This window comes from Cadophora gregata (genome assembly GCF_030347475.1).
Source record: "Cadophora gregata isolate MNR1 chromosome Unknown scaffold_6, whole genome shotgun sequence".
NCBI lineage: Eukaryota > Fungi > Ascomycota > Leotiomycetes > Helotiales > Ploettnerulaceae > Cadophora > Cadophora gregata.
Genome location: NW_026695929.1, coordinates 2613733 through 2639637, shown reverse-complemented (window position 1 = coordinate 2639637; position 25905 = coordinate 2613733). Strand labels below are relative to the sequence as shown.

The following is a 25905-nucleotide window of genomic DNA, read 5'->3' as shown; positions in this document are numbered from 1 at the left end:
TTATGGTATATATTGCAGCTTTTGGCTATGACCAGCTATACGATACCCAGTATATGTTTTGCAGCTTTCAACTTCCCTTGTCCTGCTCCTCTCGCAAGATACTGCTCTACGAAAGCTTGTCTATGCTCCTGATTCAACTGTGCTCTACAGTCGTATATCTCTTGTGGATATTTCGTGAGCAGGAATATGATATCTTGGTAATCGTTCTGAGATGCCCGGCCGAAGAAAGCGTTGAGTTTGGCGCTCATTATGGCGGGAACATTGATGATACGATACTGAGTTGCAGTGTTGGTGATTGGTGATACGTGAGAAATGAGGTCGGACGAGGCACTGGGGTCAAGTGGTGCACCGAGTGAGCCTGTGATGGATCAGAACGGAACAGAGGAGGGTAGAAATGTGGCTGCTTACCTTGCAGGATGAGGTCAACGCTGACATGAAGCGAGGATATAGAGGGCTCATGTTCCCCTCCAACCCCGACAAAAACCCTCATCACACCCGAGACCGGTCCAAGTGGACGCACGACACTTCAAAGTTCATCAGTTCCGCAGAACATTGTTCCACCTCGTAGGACATACCGTTTGTCTGTGCTCAAAGCTTGCAAAAGAGTTTGCATGTCACATCCTACAGCAACATCGATATCGTGAGTTACTCGAGTACTTCCGCGCAAGTACATGGAGAAGCCTCCCATCAAAGCGTTGGGGATACCGTGAGTATCAAGCAGAGTAGTAACGTAGAGTGCTGCTGCGTGAAGGTGGAGTTCAGAAGCCTCATAAGCTGCTGCGGCTAAAGGGTGGCTTTGGTAGACGTTGTATGTTCCTTCAGGCTGGCTGGGTGGAGGTGCGCGCGAGCTCGATGCCATCTTTGTCGGAGTTTCGATTAGGGAGTCGGGTAGAGTAGTTATTTTAGATATGTAGATGGATTTGGAGATGGGGAACTGGTATGTGTTCTCGTGAAGTATTCAGCTTGCTCTTGACGGGATGTTGGTAATGATCGAGGCTTATGCAAACACGGCTCTTCATTGAGTCGCCGATTCCTTCAGGAGGTTATCTGGAAAGCATCTCATGGGTCTGATGTGAAGCCGACTACACCGAGTCGTGCTGTAGGCGCCGACCTGGAAGCGCCCAGTTTGTTGGTGTTGGTGCCTGCTGGTTATACCATTCCAGAGGCCAATCAGCAGTACGTATTCTTCACCAACCGAGGATCTCCAGATCCTTTGGGGCGGAATCGGGTAAGATAAACCTCTTTCAGAGTTTCCTCCCCAAGACGTTTTCCTTTCGTACGGACTTCATTATTCCAGACTTCCTTGAGGTTCATGGGTCCTTCGTCCACTTCTAGAAAGCATGATCCCAGCGTCAGAGGTACAGATGCTCGGATCTTCTCATTCTTATTCAATGCCCAAGCGACATCATTGCTCTTATCGAGCTCCATGTGAGACGCTCCCCATTCTTCAGTCAGATCCATTGCGTCGATCAAGTCAGAGATATTGGCCCAGCTGAGTGTGTCCAGAAGACTCTGAGCATACAACTCGAGTCTGGGATAGGGCAGTCCCATAAGGCTCCATTCAAAGTTCGATGGGTGGCAGATGATGTGAGCATCGTGCGCAGAAACAAGATCAAAGAATAGACGAACTCCCTTGAACTTGAACCGAGGAAAAGTGTGAATCAGTGACTGAATCTGAGGTCGTTCATGCTTGGCGGGCTCAAAGATTTTGTCGTGAGGGGCGCTTCTCAGCAGACTCGATGCTTTCTCTAGCAGTTCAGTTGGTACACAGAGTTCCCAGTCCTGAAGAAATTAGAATGATTATCCCGAGCTTAGTATTGAGGAAGAGTACAAAGCAGAAAGCAAGGAACTCACATGTCTTATCCTCCATGCACCAAAATACTTCAAGGCTGATGTTCCGACGACACAGCAGTCTATACCGTTGTCTTTAAATAAGTCGATGACGCCCAGTATCTCCAATGTTCCGTGACCACCAGAGCCGGCTGCTGCGTCAGGTCGAGAATCCTCCATTGCGAGCTAAAGAATTGTGAGATCAAAATTGTTTCTGGGGCAAGGTTTCGCCAGATTGAATGATGCAGGTCTACAAGATTGTAGCTTAGCAGAGAACCTAATTAGCGGTGAAGTACAAGGCCTCGGAGTCGACTGGTGTGCAGTTTCTCTCCATGAGGAGCTGTCGGATTTCCGAGCGCTTAGGTAGTCATCATTTGGCCGGGCACGACCAGCGCCCATCAAGCGCCCGTCCGTGAACCAAGGCGCGTTTTATATCTCGCCACTATCCACAGGATTCAGTCTCCTTCATTTATGGTTTAATCCTTAAGTCGTGTCTCTAAACATATGCTGCATATATTTTTGCAGTTTCAGGGAGGATTTGCGCACCCATCAGGCTTCAACTACACTCGGCTCAGATTAATCTTACGGATGGCTTGCGAGGGCACCTGAGCGCATTCAGCGATTATCAAGAGATTGAGGAAAACACTTCAGCAGAAACCTTCAGAGATGTTGCACAACAGATGGCTTCAGGTTCGAAGACTCAAGAAAGGAGGGGTGTTGAGGATGCCGAAGTGAACACGATCTCATGTGATTTCCCGCATTTGGCGTGTTCAATCAAGTTCTGTCAACCACCTTCTCCTTCCCTTGTTCTCATCTGTATTTTTCAACCCTCAACCAGATCTATTATCCATCAGTCTTCATATGCTCGACCCTCTCCTTCCACAAGAGCCAGTCTTCAATAAAAGCACCAGGGAGGTGTCCATGACGAACGCTCGAAATATAGACCATACAAAGTGCGTCATGAGTCCTTGGAGAAATGGCGCGGTCTCCGAAGCATCTACAAGCGAAAGCGCAAACTCATAATGTGGCATAAGTTACTGCTCGAATCGAATCCAAATTACTGTACAGTACACGTCTAAGGGCTCGCGTCGTCAAGACTGAGCCTGCTGCGAGCACGGGGAATGCATTTCGCTGAGTCTCGCGCGCCATGGAGGTCGCAGATACCGACCTATATAAAATTGAGCCCCACGGACTTTTTCTACTTCAGTACGAGAGCGAGAGAATTGAAGAAACGATCCTCTTCATACTCGATAATCATTTATGTTCAGCCACTCTCAGCCTGGCATGACATGGCTGGTGGAAACACCTGAAGCGGGCCGAACCTGAAATTAGAAAGGCATCGACTTCATTAAGCTTTATTTCTTACGAAGCTGTTCATTTGATTGGGCAAAAGATACGCAATCATCCACACAAATCGCTTTCGTTCCCGAGTGTCCACTGTCCAGTGACTCCAGTCTTTTCAGGGTCGGATAAGCTTGCCAAGCCTGAATCTTGTGCGACAGGGAGGGGACCAGATCCCAGATCTGTCCTATCACGAACATATCAAACCCTGTAGTTGCAGGAGGGGGAGGCACAGCAAGTCAGCCTCAACACTAGGTCAGGATGATCTTTTGATTGCTATTTTATTCAATTATTCGTTTATATTTTCTTTTCCCTTGATACTCTGCGACTTTTCCTCTGTTGGTATTTCGATTTTATTTCCCTTGATTGGAGGATAAGTAGATTTCGGTATTCGAAAATGGATTTTCGAGGCGCATCAAAACCACCCGCCTCCTTCAGAGAAGGACCTCTAACGTCAACGACAACCGAAGTCGACGCCTCATCACAGGAACATGAAATCAATCCCATGCTTCACGGAGGAGCCGCTTCTCCAGTTTTCGCCAAGAATGAACCATACCATAACGTCCCTGAAACCCGACCGAGCGGATTCGACTTCGTTTGGAAATGGAAATGGGAACTCCTCAGTCTGGTCGGGACGATCATGGCATTGGTGGCTATTGTGATTGTGTTAAATCATTATAATGGGAAGCCAAGTCCGAAGTGGCCGTATGAGATTACCCTGAATACGCTTGTTTCCGTCTTTTCGACGCTTTTGAAGGCGTTGATGATGATGGCTGTTGCGGAGTGTGAGTAGTGGTGCTGATTCTGGAGTTTGGAGGTCAGAGCTGATGCTGTACAGGTATCAGCCAGTTGAAGTGGATTTGGTTCAAAGATCCGAGATCGCTCACAGATCTCACTACATTTGAGAATGCGAGTCGTGGACCATGGGGATCTGCTCAACTGCTTTTCACGCTGAAGTTCCAGTATGTTTCTTGAGGATCAGGAATTTAAGGATCTTACTGACAAAACAGCCATTTAGCAGTACTTGGTTGCCTTGTCACCATCGTCACAATAGCGGTCGATCCATTCGTCCAGCAAGCCATTCGATTCTACTCCTGCAAATACATTGAAACGAGCTCCCTCGCTTCGATCCCGATCGCACAATCCTACAACCCTCAACAAGACCTGCTTTCACCCCTCGAAGTGGCAATGGTCGGTGCCATTTACGACGGACTCCTAAATCCCGCATTCAATGGAACTTTTGTAGCTTCAAAACGTCCTACCGGAAACTGTACCTTTCCGATCAAGTACACAACATTTGGAATATGTAACTCCTGTACCAACTTCGCCTACGATGTCAAGAACGAGTTCCTAGACGTTGTCTACGAGAAAGACGTATGGAACTTCAACACTTCAGAATACGAAACCTTCCCTGCTCCTCGCATCATTCTGAACTCGACACTCCCAGGGTCCGACGACGAAAATGGACTGAATGTATGGGATGAGATATCGATGCTGCAACCACCATTCAATATAAGCATACAGATGCCTCCAGCCATGATCCTAGGCCATACATCCCATCTTCCGAACTTTACTCAGTTCCCATCGTCTACACAATATCAAGATAAAGGCTTCTTCCTCGCCGGTTTCACATCCCTCTCATACACTCGAAATCCAAGCTGCACGTCCGACTGGATGACTGGCGGCGAACGAAAACCCGAAACAGACTGCGTTGTTCCCGCCCACCTCCCAGGTGCGAAGGAGAAAGTAACAACCTGCCAAACCTCACCCATGGACGATGACAAATGCGTTACATTAGAAGACTTCGACTCTCTCACCGCCTCAGCATGCGGCCTCTCCTTCTGCGGCCGTACATACGAGGGAGTAGTCCACGAAGGCACATTCAACGAAACGCTCATCAGCGAGAGCAACGCCACCGAGATCGCAACACCATTCACTCCTTGGCGTAGCAATAAGTTACCGTCCAACGAGACGTATCCGAGTTACATGCTCTCGCCATGCTGGTACAACAACACGGAATATGAAAACGTCTACGAGTATCTCGGATTCAACATGACTGCCGCGCTCTGGAACAACGTCTTGTTGAGTCCAGACAGCATTAATGCAGAGTTGGCGAAAGGAAAGGGCCCCTTGAATTACGATTACATGTCCGCTCACGTGGCAAACGATCCCCCAAAAAAAGCCGTCTTCGACGCCTGTGTTATCGACTCGCATTTCCTCGCCTCCATCAATCTCTCCTCCTTCCTTCAGAAACTACTCAACGGCAACGTAACCGGCACATTCATGAAACGCGGCGGCACAGACGGGCGTGAGAACCCCGGCAAAGACTGGGCTACAATGGCAACGCAATACACAACAGAATTTCTCAATCCAATGTACAGCGACGGCCTCGCTACACACGCTTCCACACAAGCCCTATTCGATAAACTCGCTGCAGCGATGACGAACCATATGCGGACATCAGACCGCAACGCGAGCGTAGTTATTGGCGAGGTGAATGGCGTGCAGACCTGCGTGAGGGTTGTGTGGGGGTGGTTGGCGCTGCCTGCTGCGTTGGTGCTGGGGACGGGGGTGTTGCTGCTGGCTACGATCTGGAAGACGGTGGGGAGGGCGGAGGCGAATGTGTGGAAGAGTAGTCCGTTGGCGTATTTGTTTCATGGGTTGGAGGATGTGGGAAGGGAGTGGGGGAGAGGGTCGTTGATAACGGTTGAGGAGATGGATGGAGTGGCGAGGGGGAGGGAGGTGCTGTTGAGGGAGACGGGGGTGGGCTGGAGGTTTGTAGATGCTGGGAGGGGATGATTTATGAATATATGATGGATTTAAAGTATTTTGGGTACTTATGGTGTATCGTGACTATACACTTTGAATTGGAAATTGTAAATATGTACATAGAACGAACCCACTCCTAAGGGATACGACCATTCTCGATCCCACCATATTTATCTCCACATCCACATTCACACTCAATACCCCTTCCCACCCTTCAAGGTCGCCCCAATCATTTTCTCCAAACTATTATCCACCGTCACAGGACTCCTCGTCCGCTTCCACTCATGATCCAACAATCCCCACGCCTCATCCAAATCCTGGACCTGCACCCCCGTCGCATAACTCGTCTTCCTATAAAAGCTCCCCGCCAACTCCCACTGCATCCACCCACTCGGCCTCCACTTCCCCATAAACTCAATCAGACACTTATTATACGTCGTCTGGTTCCAATACGTCCCATTTTGGATAAACCCCCACTCAGACAACAACATCGGGTAATGCAGCTTCGCGCTCGGGTCAGATGTATTCAGGGTTTTATACCCATTGTTGTACAGCGAGGCGCCGAAATCAGAGCACGATGCCTGCGTGTTCTCGAAATCGTATTTGTGCAGCTCGAAGACGATTTTGTTTGCGTAGGGGTAGGCGGAGGGGTTGAAGAGCGCGGATTTTCCCGCCGTGGAGGTCCCAGCTGTGCCGTTTAGGAGCTGGCCTTGGATGACGGGGGTGAGGGTTATGTCGTAGTTGAGGCCGGAGAAGGTGATGAGGGCGTGGGGGGCGGAGGCGTGTACCGCGGTGGCGGCGGCGGTCATGTGCGTGTGCCAGGTGTACCAGTCGTAGGGCTCGGCGGGGGAGCCGGCGTCGGGTTTGCGGAGTTCGTTGCGGAGGCCAACGGAGGAGAAGGAGGGCCAGTTTTTGGAGGCCTGAGATGAGGGTTAGTTGATTTATGTTGTGGTTATTTGCCTTTGGAGATTGGGGTTTGATTAGGTCTTACATGTTTGGCAATGAATTTCCATCCGCGAATCCACTTCGCAACGTTGAAATCGGTGTCTCCAAACCAGGTGTTTCCATCACCACCTCCACAGCACCAGAGAGCTTTGGACATGTGATTGTCAAGATGCACGTAGACACCCTGTCTAGCAAGTTCATTCGCCGCCGCATCAAAAACTTGCAATCTTGTAGTTCTCTTACTGAACTGCGGATTGTTCTTCAAGACTTTCTTGAGTATGATACTCCCATTCGTGGGACCAAGAGCTTTGGTCAGGGTATCTTCTAATGTAACATCTCCTCCATTATCGAGAATATCGTCTACCATCTCGATAGCGAAAGTCAGACGTACGACATTGAGATTGAAGCCACGGATCTTGGAGACGATATCTTTGATGGAAGAGTACTGTAGACCTTCTGGGATCATGGCTTCTTGGTGAGCTGCCCAATTGGTGCCAACAAATTGGACTTCACGATTGTTGGCGGAGTATATATGGGGGCCATCGACGTGGAACGGGAGTTTCCAGGGAAGTGCATTGTGTGTAAGAGTTGCAGCTGTCGAGAAGCCCGTAAGCAGAAAGATTGGTAAAGAGAACAACATCCTGTCTGAGTTCCAATCGGGGACTTATTCGTGGGGGAGAAAAAAAGCATGGTTGGAATCACCAGACGGGATATATACTTCTTCCACGGAATAACTTTTCATCTGATCCTATCTCCACATCTGAACATCTGAACTCGAGATGTCACTCATAACCCGACTTGGGATTGACAGCTTGACTCGCATGTGAAGGATAAACTTCGATCGTCAGGTACCAAATAGTTCTAGCTTTCCCCAGATCATCCGATTGGTGCGCCACTATTCGCGGGGTAAACAATGACATTTTGCGTTATTCCAAGCCCGCAATACGGCCAGCGGGGAGTCACTTGATCGTGGGGAGTTCACCCCACATTGTACCCCGCGATCACCACATCGGGACCCGGGAGAAGTCTCGGGGGAAATATATGGCTGCATGCTTGATACTGCATGGAGGCTGATGATCGTTTGTAAAGCATCGGACAATATGTCGAAAAGGCGGAAGACTCCGCCGGTTGGTACGGGTAGATATGCTGGGCATTTTCTTGTCTTGTGGAATTCCGAGTACATGGAAGTACAGCGATTTTCTGAGGACCCGAAGTCAACGCCAAAATGTCACCAAGCAGAGACCCTCCACACTCGCCTTCTGATGAAGAGTACGATGAGGCGTCTAGTCGGACGACAATCTCGTCGAATGGTGCAAGGGAGAAGACCTTGAAAGAGTTTATCCCTCCACGGTTGGACCTGGAGTTGAAAGAGTTGTTTGCGGAGAATGCGGCTGCGAAGATTTGGAGAGTGGCAGAACAGTTGTTGAAGGACCAGGTAATTAATTCTCCTCAATAATGGTGAGAATAAAAGACTGACAAACTGGCTAAAGAACGGTATTTTGGATCAATATCCAGAAACAGTACCTCAAACTGGCGAAAAAGCTGGAAAGTACGCAACTCGCGATGCCGAATTCTGGACCTGTGGATTCTTTCCCGGTAGCTTGTACGCTCTCTTGGAACGCTCCATGAAATATCCCCAGCATCTCCACATCCCAGACACGCATCGGTCAGAATTTCAAAGCCAGGTCCTGCAACTGGGACGGACTTGGGCGGAGCCGCTGTACGCCATGGCGAGTCGAACGGATACTCACGATATGGGATTCATCATCCAGCCGGCCTTGCAAATGGACTGGGAATTGACCGGTAACAAAAGGAGTTTGCAGGCAGTTCTCACTGCTGCGGAGAGTTTAGCGTCGAGGTATGATGAGAAGGTTAAGGCGATTCGGAGTTGGGATGAGGCGATTAACAAGAGGTATAATTATGTTGATAAGGATGTGGATTTCTTGGTCATCATTGATAGCATGTGCAGTGAGTATTTGGATCCATTTGCTTTTGTGGTGAGATGCGGAAAGCTGATGATGAGGTAGATCTCGATTTGTTGTATTATGCTGGGCACCACACTTCGAACAAGAAGCTGATTGATATCGCGACGACGCACGCGCATACAGTGCTGAAGACTGTGGTCCGAGAGAATTTCTCGACGTACCACCTTGTTAATTTCGATGCTCAGACTGGTGCTGTGAAGAATAAGTTGACGAATCAAGGATACAGAGACTTGTCGACATGGAGCAGGTAAGATATCCTCACCCATGAAGTATAATATGTGTTCTGACGATATTTGAACAGAGGCCAAACATGGGGTATCCTCGGATACAGCCAGACGTACATGTGGACTCGAGACCCAATCTTCCTGCACGCCGCAATCGAACTGGCGAACTACTTCCTCGCACAACTGGACTCTTCGACCTACGATCACCCATATGTACCACTGTGGGACTTCGACGCTCCTGTCCCTCTTAACGCCGGCGAGCTCCCGTTAAGAGATACATCAGCTGGTATGATTGCGGCAAATGGCTTGCTGCTTCTGCACCGGGCTCTTCGAGGACAGGGAGAGGGCGCAAGGTACTTGGCTGCATCGGTGAGGATCGCGAGCGAGACGATCGACCTTTCGCTGTCTGAGGACAAAGCTTCGTTTGCACCGGTTTCCGAGGGGAAGAGTGGTCTATCAGTGCCGCAAGGATCATTCGATGCGATTCTGAGGAATGCAACGGCGTGTCGAAATGCGGATTCATTGAGGCCGTATTGGGATCATGGTTTGGTGTATGCTGACTATTACTTTTTGGAGTTCGGGAACAAGTTGATTCGGATGGGGTTGGTGTAATTATAGAACAATAGAATGCTTGAATTTCTGTTGTACAAAACTCGCCTTCAGTCAAAATCATGCTGCTTGTGATTGCGCTCAGTTCATGCCCGACCAGCCATCCAAATCGATGGCAAAGTTCGTCCCGTCATAAGTGATTACTCTGTCCATTTCCAAGAACTGTTGACCGAGCAGAGCATTCGACATTGCTGTCAATTCGTCATCGACAGAGACAGAATCGTAGTCTATATTCGGCTGCATATTATTCTGAGGCATGTGGATATTGCTGGCCATGCCCATGTGCTGCGGATTATGGAAATTCTGCCATTCGCGACTTCCCAGGTTCGGGATGCTTCCACGTGGAGTTCTGACAGTGTTCTGAGGAGATGATTTCTCGGCCGGATATCTAGGATCAGCTACTCCTGGCGGATGTTGTGAAATGTTTGGCTGGACTGCAGATCCTGTTGTTTGTGATCTTGGGCTGGGGTTGTAGAAACTTGCTGTTCGTTGCAGCTGAGAAGGCGACGGGAAGGTATTTGGTGATGTGACGTGTGCGGAGAAAGTAGATGGTAGTAAGCTGTCCACGATTCTGCCAGCTGAGTCTTGAGAATATCCCAGGACGTTCATACAGAAATGTGGGTTGTTCAAAAATGAGGCATGGAAGCTTTCAAGCTGCGTTGCGTATTGTGCAGCGATGTTTGACCCCTTCTCATTCGACGGATCTGATGAGTCAGGCTGTTCATACCCTTGCCACCGTCGTGACATTTCGTAGAGACAATCAACTAAGCTGAAGAATTCAGGAGATAATTCTGAGTTGTAGAACTTCCAGTTTACTAGGACGAGCAAGTTAGTGTGCACATGGATCTTTCAGCAGATGAGCCTCACCAAGGAGTATTCGTCCGGCGATGAATGTACACAGCGCAAACTGGCTGTTCACAATCCCGTTCTCGGTATATTTGAGATATTTTTGACAGATAGCAGAAGTCTCAATTGCTGCTAGTTGACACGTCTCGGCACTACATGAGCTTGGCAACTTGACCAAATCGTTCCAATGAGGTGGAGGATAAGCAATATGTTGATGGAGCAGGATCATGGATGTGTTGTGTGTAATGTGTGCAAGTGTGAGATTAGGATCCATCTCAACGAATGAGACGTCCCGAGAGACATTGGAGTCTTTCCATTGTTGGGGAAGAAACATTTTCCAGCTATTGCAAAAGACATTAGCGAGAAAGGTACCGTGGGGCAGGGTGATTATTGTCCATGGTCACTTACTGCACCAATCTGAGGTCAAGCTCTTTGAATCTGGTGAGCCAACTTCCAACTTCGCGCTTGTTCTGGAAATCAATCCTCTGTTGTAAGAAGAAGGTGGTCACCTGACTGAGTGATTCAGTCGCCTCAATACAATACGCAAATGCACCCAATTTTGACGTATCAACAACAGCGGAATTTGAAGCGACTCCTGGGCTGCGCACGTTATCGGGTTCTATCTCATGATCCGGAGTTGGGTAATGAGCTGGAATGAATGCAATTGAGTTCCCAATCTTAGCGGCCGATTTGTTCCAGATTCCAAAGTAGGGAGTGTCGGATGGCTCTTCTCGATGCCAAAGCCCGCCATCGCAGGGCAATTTCCGATGGACATCATCTGATGTCAGACTGGTGTTCCATCCCGTCGTAATGGAGCAGTAGCGATCGAGAAGAAAGATGTTCCAGAACAGGCGTCGCCTTTCTTCAATTTCTGTCCAGTCACTCGTTGGCTCAAGAAGTGTGAGAGGTCGACGTAATGGTCGACGTTGAAGTGCTTCTGGTTCCACAGTCAGGCGTAGATACTCCACTGTTCTCGTGAGAGATCCAATGAGAGACCAAGCCTTATCCACATCTCCGCGGCCGATGTGGTCGAATGCTATGATGATGAGAGCTTGCAGATTCTCCATGGACGGCCGACTCAAAGCCGTCAATATGACAACTTGCCTCGATTGGCGGACTTGATTCAAAACCTCCTGATCATTCATGCCAAGACTGTCGCCCTTCATAAATCTCAGCGTAGCACATGTGATAGCATGCAGGACAACAGCTTTTTGTTCTCTTTTCAGTGGATTATTCAGCTGACTTTGGAAGCGCTTCTGGTGTAGAAATGGTATCCAGTGTTGAAGTATCCGGAAATACTTGTTCACTATGAGGTCCAAGATCGTCGAGCTTGGAAGAGAACTGAGAAGGTCGGTTCCATCGTTGAAGTCCAAGTTGTTCGTGCCGTTGAAGCCATTGTCTGAATTGATACGTCTCCGTTTCCTTTGGGTGTCATCCTCGCCTGATGGGTTGGTATGCTCATCTTTCGAAGAAGAAGAAGATATCCTTTGAAGTTCCTTGATCAATACCTGGGAGACTTGCAGGAGCGAATTCCGAGAGTCTTGCCGGGACTCAAGTCCGGCACCTGAATATGTCTGATTTTGATTTCCATCATCGTGAAGGACGATATCTTCCAAGATTTCTGTTACAGTAAGCTATTTGAACAATATGAAGTGTGGTATGGAGTGTTCCGTGTTTACTTACGCAGCCTCCTATTCAGAGCTTCAATCGCCCCACTTTTCATCCCCGGCTTCTTGGTTGACAAGTAAACGCACTCGACTTCTACAGATACGTATAAGCACGATATAACTACTGAGATATTTCAATTGGATCGAGCCTACCTAGTCTGATGCATTGGGAGCAGCTTGGACTCTCCCTTGGACATTTCAACTTCCGTCTACGACACGACTGACATGCTGGATTGGTATCCTCTTCGGCGCCTGCCAAGGAACTCGTTTGGACCCGATCACCCATTCTGGAGAGTGAGCTGTACTCATGTTCCACACACACCTATGCACTAAGATTTCTCAATCCGTTTTTTTGTGAAAGTTGATGCATTTGTGATGCTTGTCCTGAAAGAACATTGACGTCTGGCGAATTGAGTGAGGGGAAAAGGGATAAGCGAGGATTCATGTTTAAGCCTGAAATGCAAGGCATAAATATGCTACCGAGCATTGCCTTTTAGCCGTCGAGGCCGTTTGACAACTTCATTCCTCGCCACATTGCCAAGATCATCCAATTTTCTTGTCCCAATGTCAAACTGTAGCATTGTTGGTAAAGACGGGGAAGTCCCATGTCTGCATACGGAGAAGATACTCCTTACTACAAGTCTGCTTGCGGAGATGGGATGGGCTCTATTCCTGGCTATGAGCTAGCCCTCAATAGACCTCGGAATATGTATCGGCCATGACTTTTACCGGAACCCGACAGCGACACCCCCAAATTTCTAACGGCTAGTAGTGCTCCCCAAGCTCGGTTGAATTGATTTCCCTGGCCCTCCACCTCCACAAATACCCCAGATGGTACCCACTCCTCCTCCACTTGTGATGCGCCAAGTCCAGGTGCAAGCACCGTGCAGGTCTTGGAGAGCATACGGCGTCGACACAGGCTATCAAATGAGCAAGTATAGATACTTCATCGTTGCCCATGATCTGATATCCAAGGACCATCGTTTGCCAAACCATTCATGTTCCTTTTTCATCGTTTCAAGGTGATACAAACAGAATGGCAACGACAATGGCAGCGCCTCCACAGACGACGACTACGACGACCGTCACAAGTAGCACGGAGAATCTCAATGATCCGGTTCCAGGGTCTTCGGCCAATGAAGCCCCTGTCCGTTCTTACAAGACGGCATGGTTGTATCTTTTTGATTGGTATCCAAGTCATTACAGCAAGGAAGAGAAGAAGATGTTGAGAAAGTTAGATGCGTTTCTGCTCACTTTTTGCTCTATTGCCTGTATGTCTCCCGCTCCATGTATTTGTGTGCTCAACGTTATACTAATCTCGCGTAGTTTTCTTGAAGTGGCTTGACTCGTCCAACATCAACAATGCCTATGTGTCTGGTATGAAAGAGGACTTGAAGTTGAATGGCAACCAGTAAGTCTACACGCATCAAATTATATGTCTAATGCTGAGTGCTCTAGATACTCCCTCTTCGGCACTTTCTACAATGTTGGATATTTGATCTGTCAAGTTCCCTCGATGATGATTCTCTCCCGGCCAAAGCTTGCACCATTCTACATCCCCACCATGGAAGTTTTGTGGTCTGTCTTAACCTTCGCCCAGGCCAGACTCGACAGCGCGCAAACAATTTACGGGACAAGATTTCTTCTCGGTGTTCTCGAAACACCAGTTGCATCTGGATCCCTCTACATCATGTCTTCGTGGTACCGACCTGAGGAGCTCTTCAAGCGCGCAGGCGTCTGGTATATCTCCAACAACCTTGCTGTTATGTTTGGTGGCTATCTGCAAGCTGCTGCCTACAACAACTTAGATGGAGTCGGGGGTATGGCAGGTTGGAGATGGTTGTTTATTATTGATGGGTGCATCAGTCTGCCGCTCTCCATCGCTGGTTACTTCATGTTCCCTGGACTTCCTGCAAGTCGCAAACCATGGTGGTTAACTGAGGAGCAACATCTTCTAGCCAGACGCCGAATGCGCGATGCGGGTGTGCAGGAGAGTAAGAATTTAAGTTGGAAGCTTGTCAAGAGGGTTTTTTCGACCTGGCATTTCTACCTTGCTGTTCTCTGCTATACCTTGTAAGTTGCGTCTCTAGGATTGAACCGAGCTTTCGCTAACTTACTCTTAGCTTCCTGTCATCATCGTACCCAACTGGACAGATGGCGCTGTGGCTAAAGTACGAAGCTGCACATGGCGGTCATCCCTGGACGATTCCGCAGATCAACACTATCCCAACGGCAGTTTCCGCTGTCTCTGTCGTAGTGACAATTCTGGCGACTTCCCTGTGCATGGTCTACCCACTTTGGACCGTCATGACTGTCGTCCAAGGATGTACACTCTTTTCGATCGTGGTTCTACTTGTCTGGAATGTACCAATTGGTATTCACTGTAAGTTCTGATGCAGTGTTCAAGATCTCCGGAAGCTGACTAGTCAAGTTTTCGCGTATTTCCTACTGGGATTTACCGCTGCCGTAACGCCTATCCTGATCCCATGGGTCAACATCATCATGAAAGATGACGCTGAAGCGCGAGCATTCACAACGGGAGCAATGGTGAGTTATCTGAGCTCCTCTTTCTGCACTGTTTCTAACACTCAAATAGTTGACATTTGGATGGGGAATCTATTCTTTCTATCCCATTGCAGTTTTCCCTGTTCTCGAAGGTGTGTTCCTCAAATCCTCCGATTGCCGCTCTTTACTGACGAAGTTCTTAGCACCAAGATGGAAGAAGGGTTACGCGGTGGAAGTAGTCTTCGTGTCTATGGTGTACATTCTGTTTATTCTGGGACAGTATCTCCAGAGACGTGATGAGAAGAAAAATGGTGCTGCGGTTATGGTTGTAGATGAGGAGAAGCTTGGTGATGACTCTACCCATATCGAGAAGTCTTGAATAGACAGGATTTCATACCGAATAATGAAGTTCACGTATAATTCATGGAATATAGGCCCATTTATTGTTCACTGTCTGTCATCAGCAGTAGTTCCACAGTCTCTAAATCTCAAATATCTCGAAAGCCCAATATTTGTCTTGTGATATACTCCACTAACGTTGCTCCTCTGGATATTATTGTGATTGTTGGTTTTAGGCGGATGGAGTTGACCCGAGACTTTCCCCGATATCCCCGCCATGGGTTAGTGGGGTTTCCAGTGGTGGGGTTGCAACGGCCCCGGACCAAGACCACCATTGAAGATGGAGACAACCTTGAGTTTCCCTCTGGCTTATTCAAAGATATTCATTATGTAACCCCTCCAGGGTCCAGATGCTTTAAAGTACATATAGCCAAGCCTTACAAACATCCTACACCACTCCCTAATATCAATAGCTAAAATCACGTGCCACCATGCCTCCCCTCCCCGGCTTCTCAGACAACCCCCTCCTCACCCACAGCGACCTCACCACAGCAGTCTACTCCCTCCTCAACCCCCTAACAAAACACCAATCCCCAAACGGGGCACGCATCCGCCTCCCCATCAGCACAGCCACCCATTTCGACGAAACCGCCGCCCAACTCGAAGGCTTCGCCCGCCCTCTCTGGGCCATCGGCGCCTTACTCGCTTACCAGTCTCCAGGCGAGAAGATTGATCCAAGATTAGAAGGATGGATCAAAGGATTTGCAGTGGGATGTGATCCGTCGGATGGGAATGAGGAGTATTGGGGCGATGTCCAGGACATGGACCAGCGGATGGTGGAGGTTGAGATTCTCGCTTACGCACTGCTCGCTGCTCCAGTTGCATTTCTGGGGCCTGAAGGGTCAAAGGATCCGTTTGATGTTAAGCGTCGGGCGGATATCACGCGGTATTTGCAGTCTGTTAATGGTAAGAGATTCCCGCAAACGAACTGGCTGTGGTTTCGTGTGATGGCGAATTTGGCGCTGGTGAAGAGTTGTGGGGTGCCGTATGAGGAGGTGAAGGGGAGTATGGATGCGGATTTGAAGGTTTTGGATGGGTTTTATGTTGGGGAGGGGTGGGCTAGTGATGGGGTTTGGGTGGGGGAGGGGAAGGAGGAGGGTGGGAGGCAGATGGATTATTATAGTGGGAGTTTTGCGATTCAGTTTAGTCAGTTGTGTTATGTGAAATATGCGAGAGATCTGGATCCTGAGAGAGTAGAGATTTTTGAGAAGAGGGCGAGGGATTTCGCGGTGGCATTTTGGAGGTATTTTGATGCTGAGGGTGAGTACTAACTCGTTTGTCCCTGTTGATCTCGCGCTGAACATTGCTCACATACATTTTCACAGGAGCTTCAATACCTTTCGGCAGAAGTCTCACCTACCGCTTCGCCATGGGCGGATTCTGGGCCGCCGTCACCATGGCCGAAGTTTCCCTACCCGCGCCCCTAACACCCGGCGTCGTCAAAGGTCTTCTCCTCCGTCATCTTCGCTACTGGGCCTCCAAGCCCGACATCTTCTACGCAGATGGAACTCTCAACATCGGATTCTGCTATCCCAACATGTACATGAGTGAAGATTACAATTCCCCTCAAAGTCCCTACTGGTGCATGAAAACATTTTGCATGCTGGCTTTACCTGCTTCTCATGAGTTCTGGAAGATAAAGGAAGAGCCACTGCCAAGTTCAACTGCGAAGGGTGGAATTGAAGTTGCGCTTTTGGAACAGCCACAGCAGATTCTTGTTGATTCGGGGAATCATCACTTTCTGCTCTCGTCGGGTCAGTACTGTGCCTGGCCACTCAAAGCAACAGAAGCGAAATACGCTAAATTCGCATACTCCTCCTCTTTCGGTTTCAGCGTTCCAACTGGTCCGTTGATCCAGCAGATTTCGCTGGACAGTACGCTTGCGCTGAGTGAAGATGGTGGAGAATCGTGGAGGGTAAGGTGGAAGAGTGAGCAGACGAGGATTGAGTCTGTAGACTTTCTAGGCCTAAGCAAGGGTCAGAATGAGAAAATCCCTGTCTTACTCAGTCGGTGGAAATCAAGCCGTGCATCGGGGTTACAGGTTAAGACGACTTTGATTCCTCCGACAAGGAGGTGGCCGGACTGGCACATTCGTGTGCATGAGATTGTGGTTAAGAAAAGCTCGGAGGTTGGAGTATTGACTGTTGAAGGAGGGTTTGCGATTTATGGAAGGAAGAGAAAAGATGGACTTGCGCTGCTACCGCTTAATTGGCAAACAGACAACATTCCACCCAACGAAATCTCGTCAGAAGGTATTAACGACTCTGTATCTTCAGCACTGGTCGTATCGTCCGCCGGAGCAAGTGGAATTCGAAATCTCGCATACTCGTCAACTGCCGGTAAACTCGAAATCAACGGCGAGGTGCTGAAGCCGGATGCAAACACAAATCTAATGGTGTCGCGGACATTGATTCCTACACTTAAAGCCTCGATCATGCCAGAGGAAGCGGGTACTGAGTTCTTGATTAAGCTTGTTACGGCAGTTTTTGCTGTGGGCGCAGGGAAGCTGGATGCTGGTGAGATCCACAGGAGATGGGAGGATGCGCCGAAGGTTGGGAATCGAGAAGACGCTGGGAAAGACGGGGATTTGATTTTGCTATGAGACGGAGTAGAGCTTAGATCATCATGTCATTCTCGCCGTTAGATAATATGGCATGAGAGGGACTTAAGAACCTTTTGTTTATAACATTTTCATAGTAAGATCACTATGCTTACGGTACAATCCGCAAGATGGTTGCATATTGCGATTTCTTCCCAAAATATCTCGCAGCGAGGTGAGCTTATATCCATCAAACGTGATACCCACTTGGAGCAGCAGCTGCCTTTTCATGGACTACTAACACCCAATTAACGTCTCGATCAATCAAGATGCAACGTTCTCTCCCTTCTTTTCTTAAAGAATTTCTTTTCTTGTACGAGTAAGTTTCTTACCAAGCTAGTAAGGGCGTCGCGCACACAAGTCTATCATCTATGCTGCGAACCTGATCGTCAAAGTTGAACAAAGAACGTTCAGAATGATGATTGTGCGAACCATTATGTCGAATCACAACAAGGAGGGGATAGGACGTCCTGATAGCTGTCTTAATGTCCGAATCCGGATTGTTGACAACAAAGACCGCTCGTCCACACAGCGTCATTGTCCCTTCAAAAATTCTCTAGGCCAATACTTGCAGAATTTTCCAACCATGTTTCCTCTCCCTGGCGAAGCTTAAACTGTTGTTTATATTATTTCTGAGCAAAATCACTAGCCTCTCTCACCAGTCTTCCTAGCGACGCCAGAATTGGAGATTATCCACCTTCTCCAAATGGCAGCTGCAGTTTCATGCGGCGAACAGAGCAGAAACCACGGAACTGGAAGCTTGTTGATAGCTAGAATCCAGTTTGTGCAGACACTGCCCCTCTTCACGGCATACGACGTCTTGGACCTTCCGATGTATAAAACCCATGCGGAACATGCTACTAATCATGCACTACTGGTAGCAGAACTGTCACTTCCAGCTTGTACCTGTGCCAATAGAGCTACGTCTCTGACTGGTCAGTAGCTATACTCTAATTGTAATGCTGATTATTGACACTATCCAGCTGTGAATGTAGCATGGGCGAGGATAGCCACACCCGCTTTGAAAATTGCTTATGATAACACTATAGACGCCGTTCCACCGCTGGTAACGCCATATGTTTTTCAAGTCGGGGCATTCCCGTCTACTAACGGAGAATGGGAGCGTCGATATCCAGATCACATGGGATATCCTGGCAGAACCCCTAATCCTGGGTTTCCGATGAATCATCCATTGTGTCCATTTTTTAAGGGCGTACATTTCTCACCAGGAACATCTTTCATCAAACAGCCAAGATCCAGGACATTACTTTTCCGGCGCATAGAATCCTCATTTTGGTTCGCCCTGTCCATGTCAATGTATCCCAGCGAAGCGGTGTGGCCCGAGTTAAAATACAGAGTAGGCGTATATTTGAATTCTGTGATAGCAAGTCCGGCCGAGCCACGGTTTGAATACTACTGGTCGCTTTTAAACTTTGCTTTTAATACTCGATTTCCATATGGAAACCTTTTGCAGCAAGTCATAAGTGACCTCCAAGGACCATATGAAGTTGAACCAGTCACCCCATAGCTGTGGCAGATAGTCGCTGATGCATTTCAAATCGAGTTGATGGTCATTATAGCCCATGTTCCGAGAGGCAGGAGACCAGCGCATAAGACCATTGTCCCAAGAGGTAGCCCCAAACATCGACAGGTTTATCTCTATCTGGAAGAGGATGGAGAATATCGATCCGTAGTTCCTTTGTAAGTAACAATGCTCCACACAACTGAGCTGGAGACCACTCTATTTTCGTTGTTACATGGAATTTCTTGTCGCGTTAGACAATACCTACTAACACTCTCACCATCTTAGTGTTGATAATCCTGCAGAATATCGATTTACAGGCCACCTTCCACCTTCCTACACGAATTCTCCTAGAGATGGAGACGTGATAAATACACGGGATGCTGCACAAGAGGCATCCGATCTTAGGCGCTGTCCATTATTAGTAACAAATGAGTGGGGACTTCCGGTACACCTTGATCCTCCTAGAGGGCACCCAGCGGTCCCCCTCCGAGGCATTGAGATATCTTCACCTCAGTTGCCATATCCGCCCCTTTTCGTGTAGTGAGTATCAAGATGTCTTATGTTCTTTGATAAAAAAGTCCCCTGGAAGTCAGAGTTTGTGCACGTCGGATTTTACGGTAGACGTTTTCCTCCACTGTTTCCGAGTTGAATATGTCACGCTGACTACAAAGTTATCCGTAGTGATGTGCCTTTCGAAGCCCTACCCGCAATCTCTCACGATGCTAACCCCCGAGACAGGGGGCAACAAACACCACAGGACGTATTTGAGATGCTAAATCCCCCGTCGGGTCGCTGGGTTTGAAATTTCAAGAACCATCGACTGCCAGACTGAGCCTAGGAAAATGACTTCTGAGCAGAGTGAAAACTGCTCATAAGGTCTGTATCTACGACTAAATCTCTGTACCGCCTTGTCTAAAAGTGATCAAGGCACAGTGAATGACGCTTTTTCAAAGCACGGGGCGATTTAAAGGGGCGAATCGAATATTCCTACCCTGCGTACATGTTGAAGCCAGACGAATGACTTGTCGCCATAATCTTCAAATTACCTTGGAGTAATTTTTGAAAACAACGATATTACCCTTGCCTCTTACAAACCAAAGTCCTGCAGGATTGAACATAGCTCCTGGTTGTGCCGAAAGATAGCCCCTTACAATCGTTTGAGCGAAGCTGCCTTGAAATGTTTACCAGAAAAGGGGGCGGGGTAAACAATCTCGGCTGGGGAAGCGAAAAGCCAAAATCATTGGCCCGTGCAGCTTACGCAGACTAAAATCAACTTCATCTCTCGAGTCGCCGTCTCTCAACACCATCAATTCAATATCATCAATCTTCAGACGAGTTCCACCGAAAGGTCAAAGACTCTCGCATCGATAAACGCATACGCAAGCGTCCTCGAAATTCTCTTGACATTCTTGCAGCCATGGCCACCTCAATCTTCTCTCGCAAACGCGATCTGGCTTATCTCATCCACTTCAGCATCTCGCTGCCTCTAATGTTTCGTAAGTACTATCTTCATCGTCCTATCTCGATTTGGGACACGCCTTGGCCTCAAAATCGCCATGTTGACCCAGAATCAAGGCGTCGTTCCACCTGAAGAACATCTGTTGCTGACCGCATCACGTGATAGTCGTCGACATGCAAGCTTTGTACCCAGTCTCCATCGTCCCTGGCTTCATGAAAGCCCTGAAATTCTACCTCATAAATACGCATCACGACCAATTCTTCATCCATACGCCTCCGTTTTTCCGAGCTTTCATTTGGAGTGAGGTATTCTACCAGGCGCCTCTGATGATTTGGTCATTGGGTGCTCTCCGACGCGGTAAGTTTGCTTCCCAGACTCTACAAAGGGGACTCCTCTATATTGAGCTTCATTATTTCTGACACATCCTTAGGCTCGCCCAAACTCCCAATCGTGCTCCTTCCATATGCCTCAGTGATCTTTATCACGACAGCCACGTGCATGTTCGAGTACTCGTTCTGGGACATCCCACTTCAGCATAAGATTGACCTGACTACTCTCTATGGTCCATACCTCGCGTTGTGTAAGAACTCCAGCCACTCAAGCCCTTCCGTTCTACGAATCGTGTATGCTAAACTATGCTAGCGGCGTTCATGTTTGTCGATATGTCAATCCGCCTGAACAACATCGTCAACAAAGCATCCTCCACTTCGGCTAACACAAGCTCGAAGAAGTTGCAGTAAAGCTACCTTTAATCCTCTGGACTATGATGGGGAAGTCATTACATATCTATAATTTGGCTTTCGGTTCTTCGTGGATTTCGTGGGGCTTTCTGTGGGCCTTTGGCCTCCAGGGAGCTGCTTATGAGTTCTACTGCAACTGATTTGTCTATGTTTGGATCTTCAGGACTCATGCTAGCTTGACTGGAACGATCTACAGCAAGGAATTGTACATGAGCTGGTATTTTCTTAGCGCAGCAGTGTCAGTATCAATACCAGTGTCTCAGAATGAAATCATGGATTATGGAGGCCTGGGTTTGGAAAGCAATCCGGCTTTTCTTGCCTTCAGTTTATATTATGCTAGTATCAATTAGGGGTAGAGAACTTGAAAATGAGATGTGCCTTTTCTTTTATTGTTTCGTTCCGTCGATTTATTCTCTTTTTCGATTTTCCTCGTCCAAGGGGTATTTGGACTTGGATGTCCCAAATTTCCTGAGCCGAGACGCTTCTGGGCTATTAAGATGGAGGTTTCTGTTTGCTAATTGGGCAATAGTGGGGGTGAGACCTTTTTTTGCTTGTTGCTTTAGGGGAGTTGAGGCTTGGATGTCCAAGTGTTTGGGGTGAAGGGGTGTTTTGAAAAGGACTGTGTTGAAACCGGAACTGTATTCAATCTGCTGCCAGCCAGATCCGGTAATCACTGCAAGTCTAGTCCTGATCATTTATCTGGCAAGGTGGTATCTCTGATAGAAGGGACAGGTTTATTTTGTGGTGTTGGATGGTTCTGGGGGCAATGACACAATCTGTTGATGTTGGCAGTTCGGAAGGTTTTGACATCTCTGTGGATTCTGAGGGTTCTGAGGGATCTGAAAGATTCGACGGTGCTGACGGTTCTGAAGGATTTGACAGTTCTGAGGGCTTCGATGATTCTGAGGCTTTTGAGGGGTTTGGCGTTTCTGGGGATTATAACGCCTTTGTAGAACATCCCAGAGTCCTCTCACTCGACGACGCCACTCACCATTACGGCTCATCTCTGGTTCTAGAAGACGAGCCTGAAAGATTCTCAAGTTCCATCGTTTGAAGGTCAGTGCATATAGAGGAGCCAAGCACCGAATTTGCTCCCAGTCTGTTTCGGGACTACGGTAGTACATCTCGAGCTTCTCGATATTTCGAAACTGATTGAGGATTCTCACAATCCGATGGATCAGTGCCTGTTGGCGGTTGTATACCAGCCCAGTGTTGATTGCGACAATGTGAGCAGGCTGAAGAATCTCGATGGAAATTTTGCGCGCTGTCGACTTGTAGCAGCTGATGGCAGCGCACAAGCCTGCGCGGAACGCAGCTCCGTTGACCGTATCCCAGCTGGTGGGAAGGAGCAAATTGTTGTCGGACGCAAAGTCTAGAGTGATAGTCAAAGTGTCACCGCCAGCATTGAGTGCGTGGTGAGCCTGAGGTTGAAGTACCCGGTTGGCATTGCCAATAGATCCAGGGGCTTGGTTTGCAATACCCTGGAGTGCCGCCACGGTGTATGCATGGTTTAGGTCCATTTTTTACAAGAAGCATGCTCTGGGAGGATTCGTATTGGTGTTTTTGAGCGTGGTTTTGTATCCGGATGTGATTCCGCTTCGGATTGTTTCCTTGTGGGGAGGAGGAAATGAACAAGCCATTTGCGAGAGCTGGCTTGATTTATAGAAGTGACATGAGGCTGTTTGAAACTGGAAACAGTCTTTGAATTTGAGACTATTTCGGGATGAGATAGCAATTACCAGTAATGTGTATCTGCCACTATTTTCGTACCTCGTCTCCAGGCCGATGCCACATCACTCACTACATGGTTCCAGCCAGTCAAAGCGAGAGAGAATCTTTGAACAAAGCAAGCCGCTTTAGTGAAGTGGCAATAAGTCGCTCTGGTATCCCAGAGTCAAGTGTTGCCTACCTTTTCCCCGTCCAAGATAACGCTCTTGTGCTATATATGGTTGCGCTGGAACAAAGACCTAGTTCAGCGATATGCATCACGTGATTTGCCTCGGGAGTGGCGTTGACAAACCAACAAATGTTGGAACACTGTGCAGCTCGAGGTTAAGACAGCTTTGTGTCCACTCGATAACAGCGTTGTGAAACCAAAGGCCTCACTGGCCCGGAATCTCGGGAGTTAAAATTGGTTGCCTTCTCTTTCCAGCACTACCACACACACACACACTGGACTTGGTTCGCCGTGACTTTGCCTGTTGGCTGTCATGGCTTCATCCCTTGCCCCGGAGCCTCCCGATACTGCTTCGTCTGAGTCTGTGTTAGTGAGGACAAGAAAGACACACACCAAATCTCGAGGGGGCTGCGGCGAGTGCAAACGAAGGAAGCAGAAAGTAAATATAACTTCCTTCCCCACATATTGTGCAATCCGGACGTCTGACATTAGTCAAGTGCAGTGAGCAGAAACCTTCTTGCGCGGGGTGTGTCAAGCGGGAAACAACTTGTGTATATCCAGATCCGGATTCTATGCTGCCTCGAGGTATGAAGAGGACTCGATGGGACTCCAGTGCATCAAGCATTTCTTCTCTGTCCTCGAACTCCGTGGCTATCCATCCATCTGGCTCCCAATCCGATCGGCCATTTTGGAATCGAAGACATGGAGCTCTGGCTGCACTACATCAAGTACACTTCAGAAGCAACTTCGGTCGTGTGTGGCGGAAAACCAGAATTGGGTCTGTCTTGTGACTATTTACTCCATGGTATGCTGGCCACGGCAGCTTCTCATCTTGCGTACTTGAAACCAGATCACCGAGCAAAGTACAATTTACTTTCACGACAACATCAAGACCTCGCACTCGGCCCCTTCCAGCAAGCCATGGAATCTATTACAGAAGAAAATGCGAGCTTCGTGTTTTCCTACGGCATCCTTCTTGTTGTCGGAAGTCTTTCCTCGTCTGAAATCATCCCAACACAAAGAGGCAATGAGCCGTCGAGTCGCATAGCAGATTGGGTGATCTGTATTCGAGGGTGCCGTTCAGTATGCCTCGTCGCTAAGTCGGATATCGGTGGCTTCCCTATCAATGAATGTGGGTATTGGAGGATTTCTTAATATTATATGATTGTTCCGCATCTGTAACGAACCGCTTTGTTGCTTTTTCAATGAAGCAAATGCTGACCCCCCCCCAATCCGTCAGGGATCCAAAATATGATACAAATACAGTGCACTCCCGAGAACGCTACGATCCTGTCGCCTGAAGAAGAAAGCAGTTTCACTCGCATCAAGACACTTCTCACATCACTGCCGTTGCTTACGAAGTCAAATATTGAAGAGGTGACTGCTTACTTACATGCAGTGCAGAAACTACGAGAGACGTTCGCATTCACCGTTCAAGGCTTCAACGCCACCTTGACGGTTGCCATGAAAATCCCCTCACCCAACTCGGTACCACAGAGGATGTCCAATCGATTGTTGCTCACTTTGTGGCCATTAACTGTGACCGACGCCTTTGTTCGACTTCTTTCGGAGATGCGACCTCCAGCGCTAATAATCATGGCGCACTACTGTCTAATATTGAGAAGAGGCAAGGACTGTTGGTACATGGCTGAGAGCGGACTTAAAATATTCCAGGCAATTCAACACTATTTGGGAGAGGAATGGTCGGCTTACGTTGAATATCCCCGACGGGTATTTGGCTTGTAGGCTTCGCTTACGGAGCTAACAGCAGGCAGTCGGTGGCCGGGGCTGTGCCTTTCACACGAATCACAAACCGCGTCAGCCTGTACGTAAACCACCAGTTGCGCGGAACGAATATTCCACGAAATGAGGCTGTAGTGCACGAGGTACGATGCGGTGAATCACACATGACTTACATCAGCAAAAACGTACGTGCGACCCAATCAGGGGACATCTGTAATTGAGACGGCGCAAATGACAACATCACTCCATGATCGCCTACCTCCTACGACTATCTATAAGAAAGGCATCTTGCTGCAGTTTGAATGTTATCAGCTCGTCAGTAAATTCAACTTCAATAACTTTCAGTACCTCGAAATACAACAACCCGTGATAATTCTTCACATCTTCGCTTATTATCATCCAAGTCGAAACAAACCACAACAAACATCACCATGGGTCTTCTCAAAACCGGAATTGTTCTCTACGGAGCCCACCTTGCAGCGTAAGTGATCACTCTCTAAAATTCTAAATCCACATATTCATTCTTCTACAGCAAAAAGATATACGGCGAGAAGAAGGAGAGCTCGGCTGAGAACTCCTGGTGCCAGAGACCTCAAGCACCACCCTCAGAAATCCCTCAAGCAGCGCAAAATCTTCAGAGCGCTCTACCAAACTATGCACCAGCAAGCAACGTTCAAGCCCCTTATCAACCACACCAACAATGGCCAGAGAAGGCTGCGATTGAGGCGGAACTTGCGCCGAAGCAATGTACCTGCGGGGCAGCACAGGCCAACCAGGCCAATTCGTTCACCAAGCAATGAAGGTCAAATTGGAGATAGAGGC

At 48.3% G+C, this 25905-nt stretch overlaps 12 protein-coding genes across 12 annotated transcripts; 7 read left to right on the top strand and 5 right to left on the bottom strand.

Moving 5' to 3' along the window:
- Nucleotides 1-35: 35 nt before the first annotated feature.
- Nucleotides 36-859, bottom strand: ONS95_012691 (uncharacterized protein; the record flags this gene model as incomplete). The annotated part of the gene is made up of 3 exons (XM_058506334.1): nucleotides 36-358; nucleotides 409-524; nucleotides 576-859. The coding sequence occupies 3 exons, from the start codon at nucleotides 857-859 to the stop codon at nucleotides 36-38; spliced, it is 723 nt and encodes a 240-aa protein (XP_058358861.1).
- A 311-nt stretch (nucleotides 860-1170) lies between these two features.
- On the bottom strand, nucleotides 1171-2010 carry ONS95_012690 (uncharacterized protein; the record flags this gene model as incomplete). Its single annotated transcript, XM_058506333.1, has 2 exons — nucleotides 1171-1782; nucleotides 1855-2010. The coding sequence occupies 2 exons, from the start codon at nucleotides 2008-2010 to the stop codon at nucleotides 1171-1173; spliced, it is 768 nt and encodes a 255-aa protein (XP_058358860.1).
- A 1558-nt stretch (nucleotides 2011-3568) lies between these two features.
- ONS95_012689 (uncharacterized protein) lies at nucleotides 3569-5970 on the top strand (the record flags this gene model as incomplete). Its single annotated transcript, XM_058506332.1, has 3 exons — nucleotides 3569-3956; nucleotides 4010-4133; nucleotides 4182-5970. 3 exons carry the CDS (start codon nucleotides 3569-3571, stop codon nucleotides 5968-5970), a joined length of 2301 nt encoding a protein of 766 aa, XP_058358859.1.
- A 164-nt stretch (nucleotides 5971-6134) lies between these two features.
- ONS95_012688 (uncharacterized protein) lies at nucleotides 6135-7525 on the bottom strand (the record flags this gene model as incomplete). Its single annotated transcript, XM_058506331.1, has 2 exons — nucleotides 6135-6860; nucleotides 6932-7525. The coding sequence occupies 2 exons, from the start codon at nucleotides 7523-7525 to the stop codon at nucleotides 6135-6137; spliced, it is 1320 nt and encodes a 439-aa protein (XP_058358858.1).
- A 585-nt stretch (nucleotides 7526-8110) lies between these two features.
- Nucleotides 8111-9706, top strand: ONS95_012687 (uncharacterized protein; the record flags this gene model as incomplete). Its single annotated transcript, XM_058506330.1, has 4 exons — nucleotides 8111-8320; nucleotides 8376-8853; nucleotides 8913-9117; nucleotides 9172-9706. The coding sequence occupies 4 exons, from the start codon at nucleotides 8111-8113 to the stop codon at nucleotides 9704-9706; spliced, it is 1428 nt and encodes a 475-aa protein (XP_058358857.1).
- A 78-nt stretch (nucleotides 9707-9784) lies between these two features.
- ONS95_012686 (uncharacterized protein) lies at nucleotides 9785-12502 on the bottom strand (the record flags this gene model as incomplete). The annotated part of the gene is made up of 5 exons (XM_058506329.1): nucleotides 9785-10518; nucleotides 10571-10890; nucleotides 10958-12170; nucleotides 12233-12310; nucleotides 12370-12502. The coding sequence occupies 5 exons, from the start codon at nucleotides 12500-12502 to the stop codon at nucleotides 9785-9787; spliced, it is 2478 nt and encodes an 825-aa protein (XP_058358856.1).
- A 245-nt stretch (nucleotides 12503-12747) lies between these two features.
- On the top strand, nucleotides 12748-15199 carry ONS95_012685 (uncharacterized protein). The gene is made up of 7 exons (XM_058506328.1): nucleotides 12748-13487; nucleotides 13543-13627; nucleotides 13675-14289; nucleotides 14340-14599; nucleotides 14648-14763; nucleotides 14813-14873; nucleotides 14925-15199. Exons 1-7 carry the CDS (start codon nucleotides 13253-13255, stop codon nucleotides 15098-15100), a joined length of 1548 nt encoding a protein of 515 aa, XP_058358855.1. The 5' UTR covers nucleotides 12748-13252; the 3' UTR covers nucleotides 15101-15199.
- Nucleotides 15200-15378: 179 nt separating this feature from the next.
- On the top strand, nucleotides 15379-17874 carry ONS95_012684 (uncharacterized protein). Its single transcript, XM_058506327.1, has 2 exons — nucleotides 15379-16380; nucleotides 16446-17874. Exons 1-2 carry the CDS (start codon nucleotides 15552-15554, stop codon nucleotides 17720-17722), a joined length of 2106 nt encoding a protein of 701 aa, XP_058358854.1. The 5' UTR covers nucleotides 15379-15551; the 3' UTR covers nucleotides 17723-17874.
- Nucleotides 17875-20536: 2662 nt separating this feature from the next.
- ONS95_012683 (uncharacterized protein) lies at nucleotides 20537-22526 on the top strand. Its single transcript, XM_058506326.1, has 4 exons — nucleotides 20537-20740; nucleotides 20869-21060; nucleotides 21134-21283; nucleotides 21346-22526. The coding sequence occupies exons 1-4, from the start codon at nucleotides 20662-20664 to the stop codon at nucleotides 21441-21443; spliced, it is 519 nt and encodes a 172-aa protein (XP_058358853.1). The 5' UTR covers nucleotides 20537-20661; the 3' UTR covers nucleotides 21444-22526.
- On the bottom strand, nucleotides 21834-23464 carry ONS95_012682 (uncharacterized protein). Its single transcript, XM_058506325.1, has one exon. The coding sequence runs from the start codon at nucleotides 22961-22963 to the stop codon at nucleotides 22178-22180; it is 786 nt and encodes a 261-aa protein (XP_058358852.1). The 5' UTR covers nucleotides 22964-23464; the 3' UTR covers nucleotides 21834-22177.
- A 578-nt stretch (nucleotides 23465-24042) lies between these two features.
- On the top strand, nucleotides 24043-25086 carry ONS95_012681 (uncharacterized protein; the record flags this gene model as incomplete). The annotated part of the gene is made up of 2 exons (XM_058506324.1): nucleotides 24043-24472; nucleotides 24740-25086. 2 exons carry the CDS (start codon nucleotides 24043-24045, stop codon nucleotides 25084-25086), a joined length of 777 nt encoding a protein of 258 aa, XP_058358851.1.
- Nucleotides 25087-25514: 428 nt separating this feature from the next.
- ONS95_012680 (uncharacterized protein) lies at nucleotides 25515-25883 on the top strand (the record flags this gene model as incomplete). Its single annotated transcript, XM_058506323.1, has 2 exons — nucleotides 25515-25564; nucleotides 25616-25883. The coding sequence occupies 2 exons, from the start codon at nucleotides 25515-25517 to the stop codon at nucleotides 25881-25883; spliced, it is 318 nt and encodes a 105-aa protein (XP_058358850.1).
- Between the last annotated feature and the right edge of the window lie 22 nt (nucleotides 25884-25905).

Bases quoted from the DNA above. Each gene is read 5' to 3' on its own strand.
- ONS95_012684 (XM_058506327.1), top strand. From the start codon at position 15,552: ATGCCTCCCCTCCCCGGCTTCTCAGACAACCCCCTCCTCACCCACAGC. The intron at 16,381-16,445 runs GTGAGTACTAAC...ACATTTTCACAG, and splicing joins GAGGTATTTTGATGCTGAGG to GAGCTTCAATACCTTTCGGC.
- ONS95_012685 (XM_058506328.1), top strand. From the start codon at position 13,253: ATGGCAACGACAATGGCAGCGCCTCCACAGACGACGACTACGACGACC. The intron at 13,488-13,542 runs GTATGTCTCCCG...AATCTCGCGTAG, and splicing joins CACTTTTTGCTCTATTGCCT to TTTTCTTGAAGTGGCTTGAC. The intron at 14,600-14,647 runs GTAAGTTCTGAT...TGACTAGTCAAG, and splicing joins TGTACCAATTGGTATTCACT to TTTTCGCGTATTTCCTACTG.
- ONS95_012683 (XM_058506326.1), top strand. From the start codon at position 20,662: ATGGCCACCTCAATCTTCTCTCGCAAACGCGATCTGGCTTATCTCATC. The intron at 20,741-20,868 runs GTAAGTACTATC...ATCACGTGATAG, and splicing joins CTCGCTGCCTCTAATGTTTC to TCGTCGACATGCAAGCTTTG. The intron at 21,284-21,345 runs GTAAGAACTCCA...AAACTATGCTAG, and splicing joins TGGTCCATACCTCGCGTTGT to CGGCGTTCATGTTTGTCGAT.
- ONS95_012682 (XM_058506325.1), bottom strand. From the start codon at position 22,963: ATGGACCTAAACCATGCATACACCGTGGCGGCACTCCAGGGTATTGCA.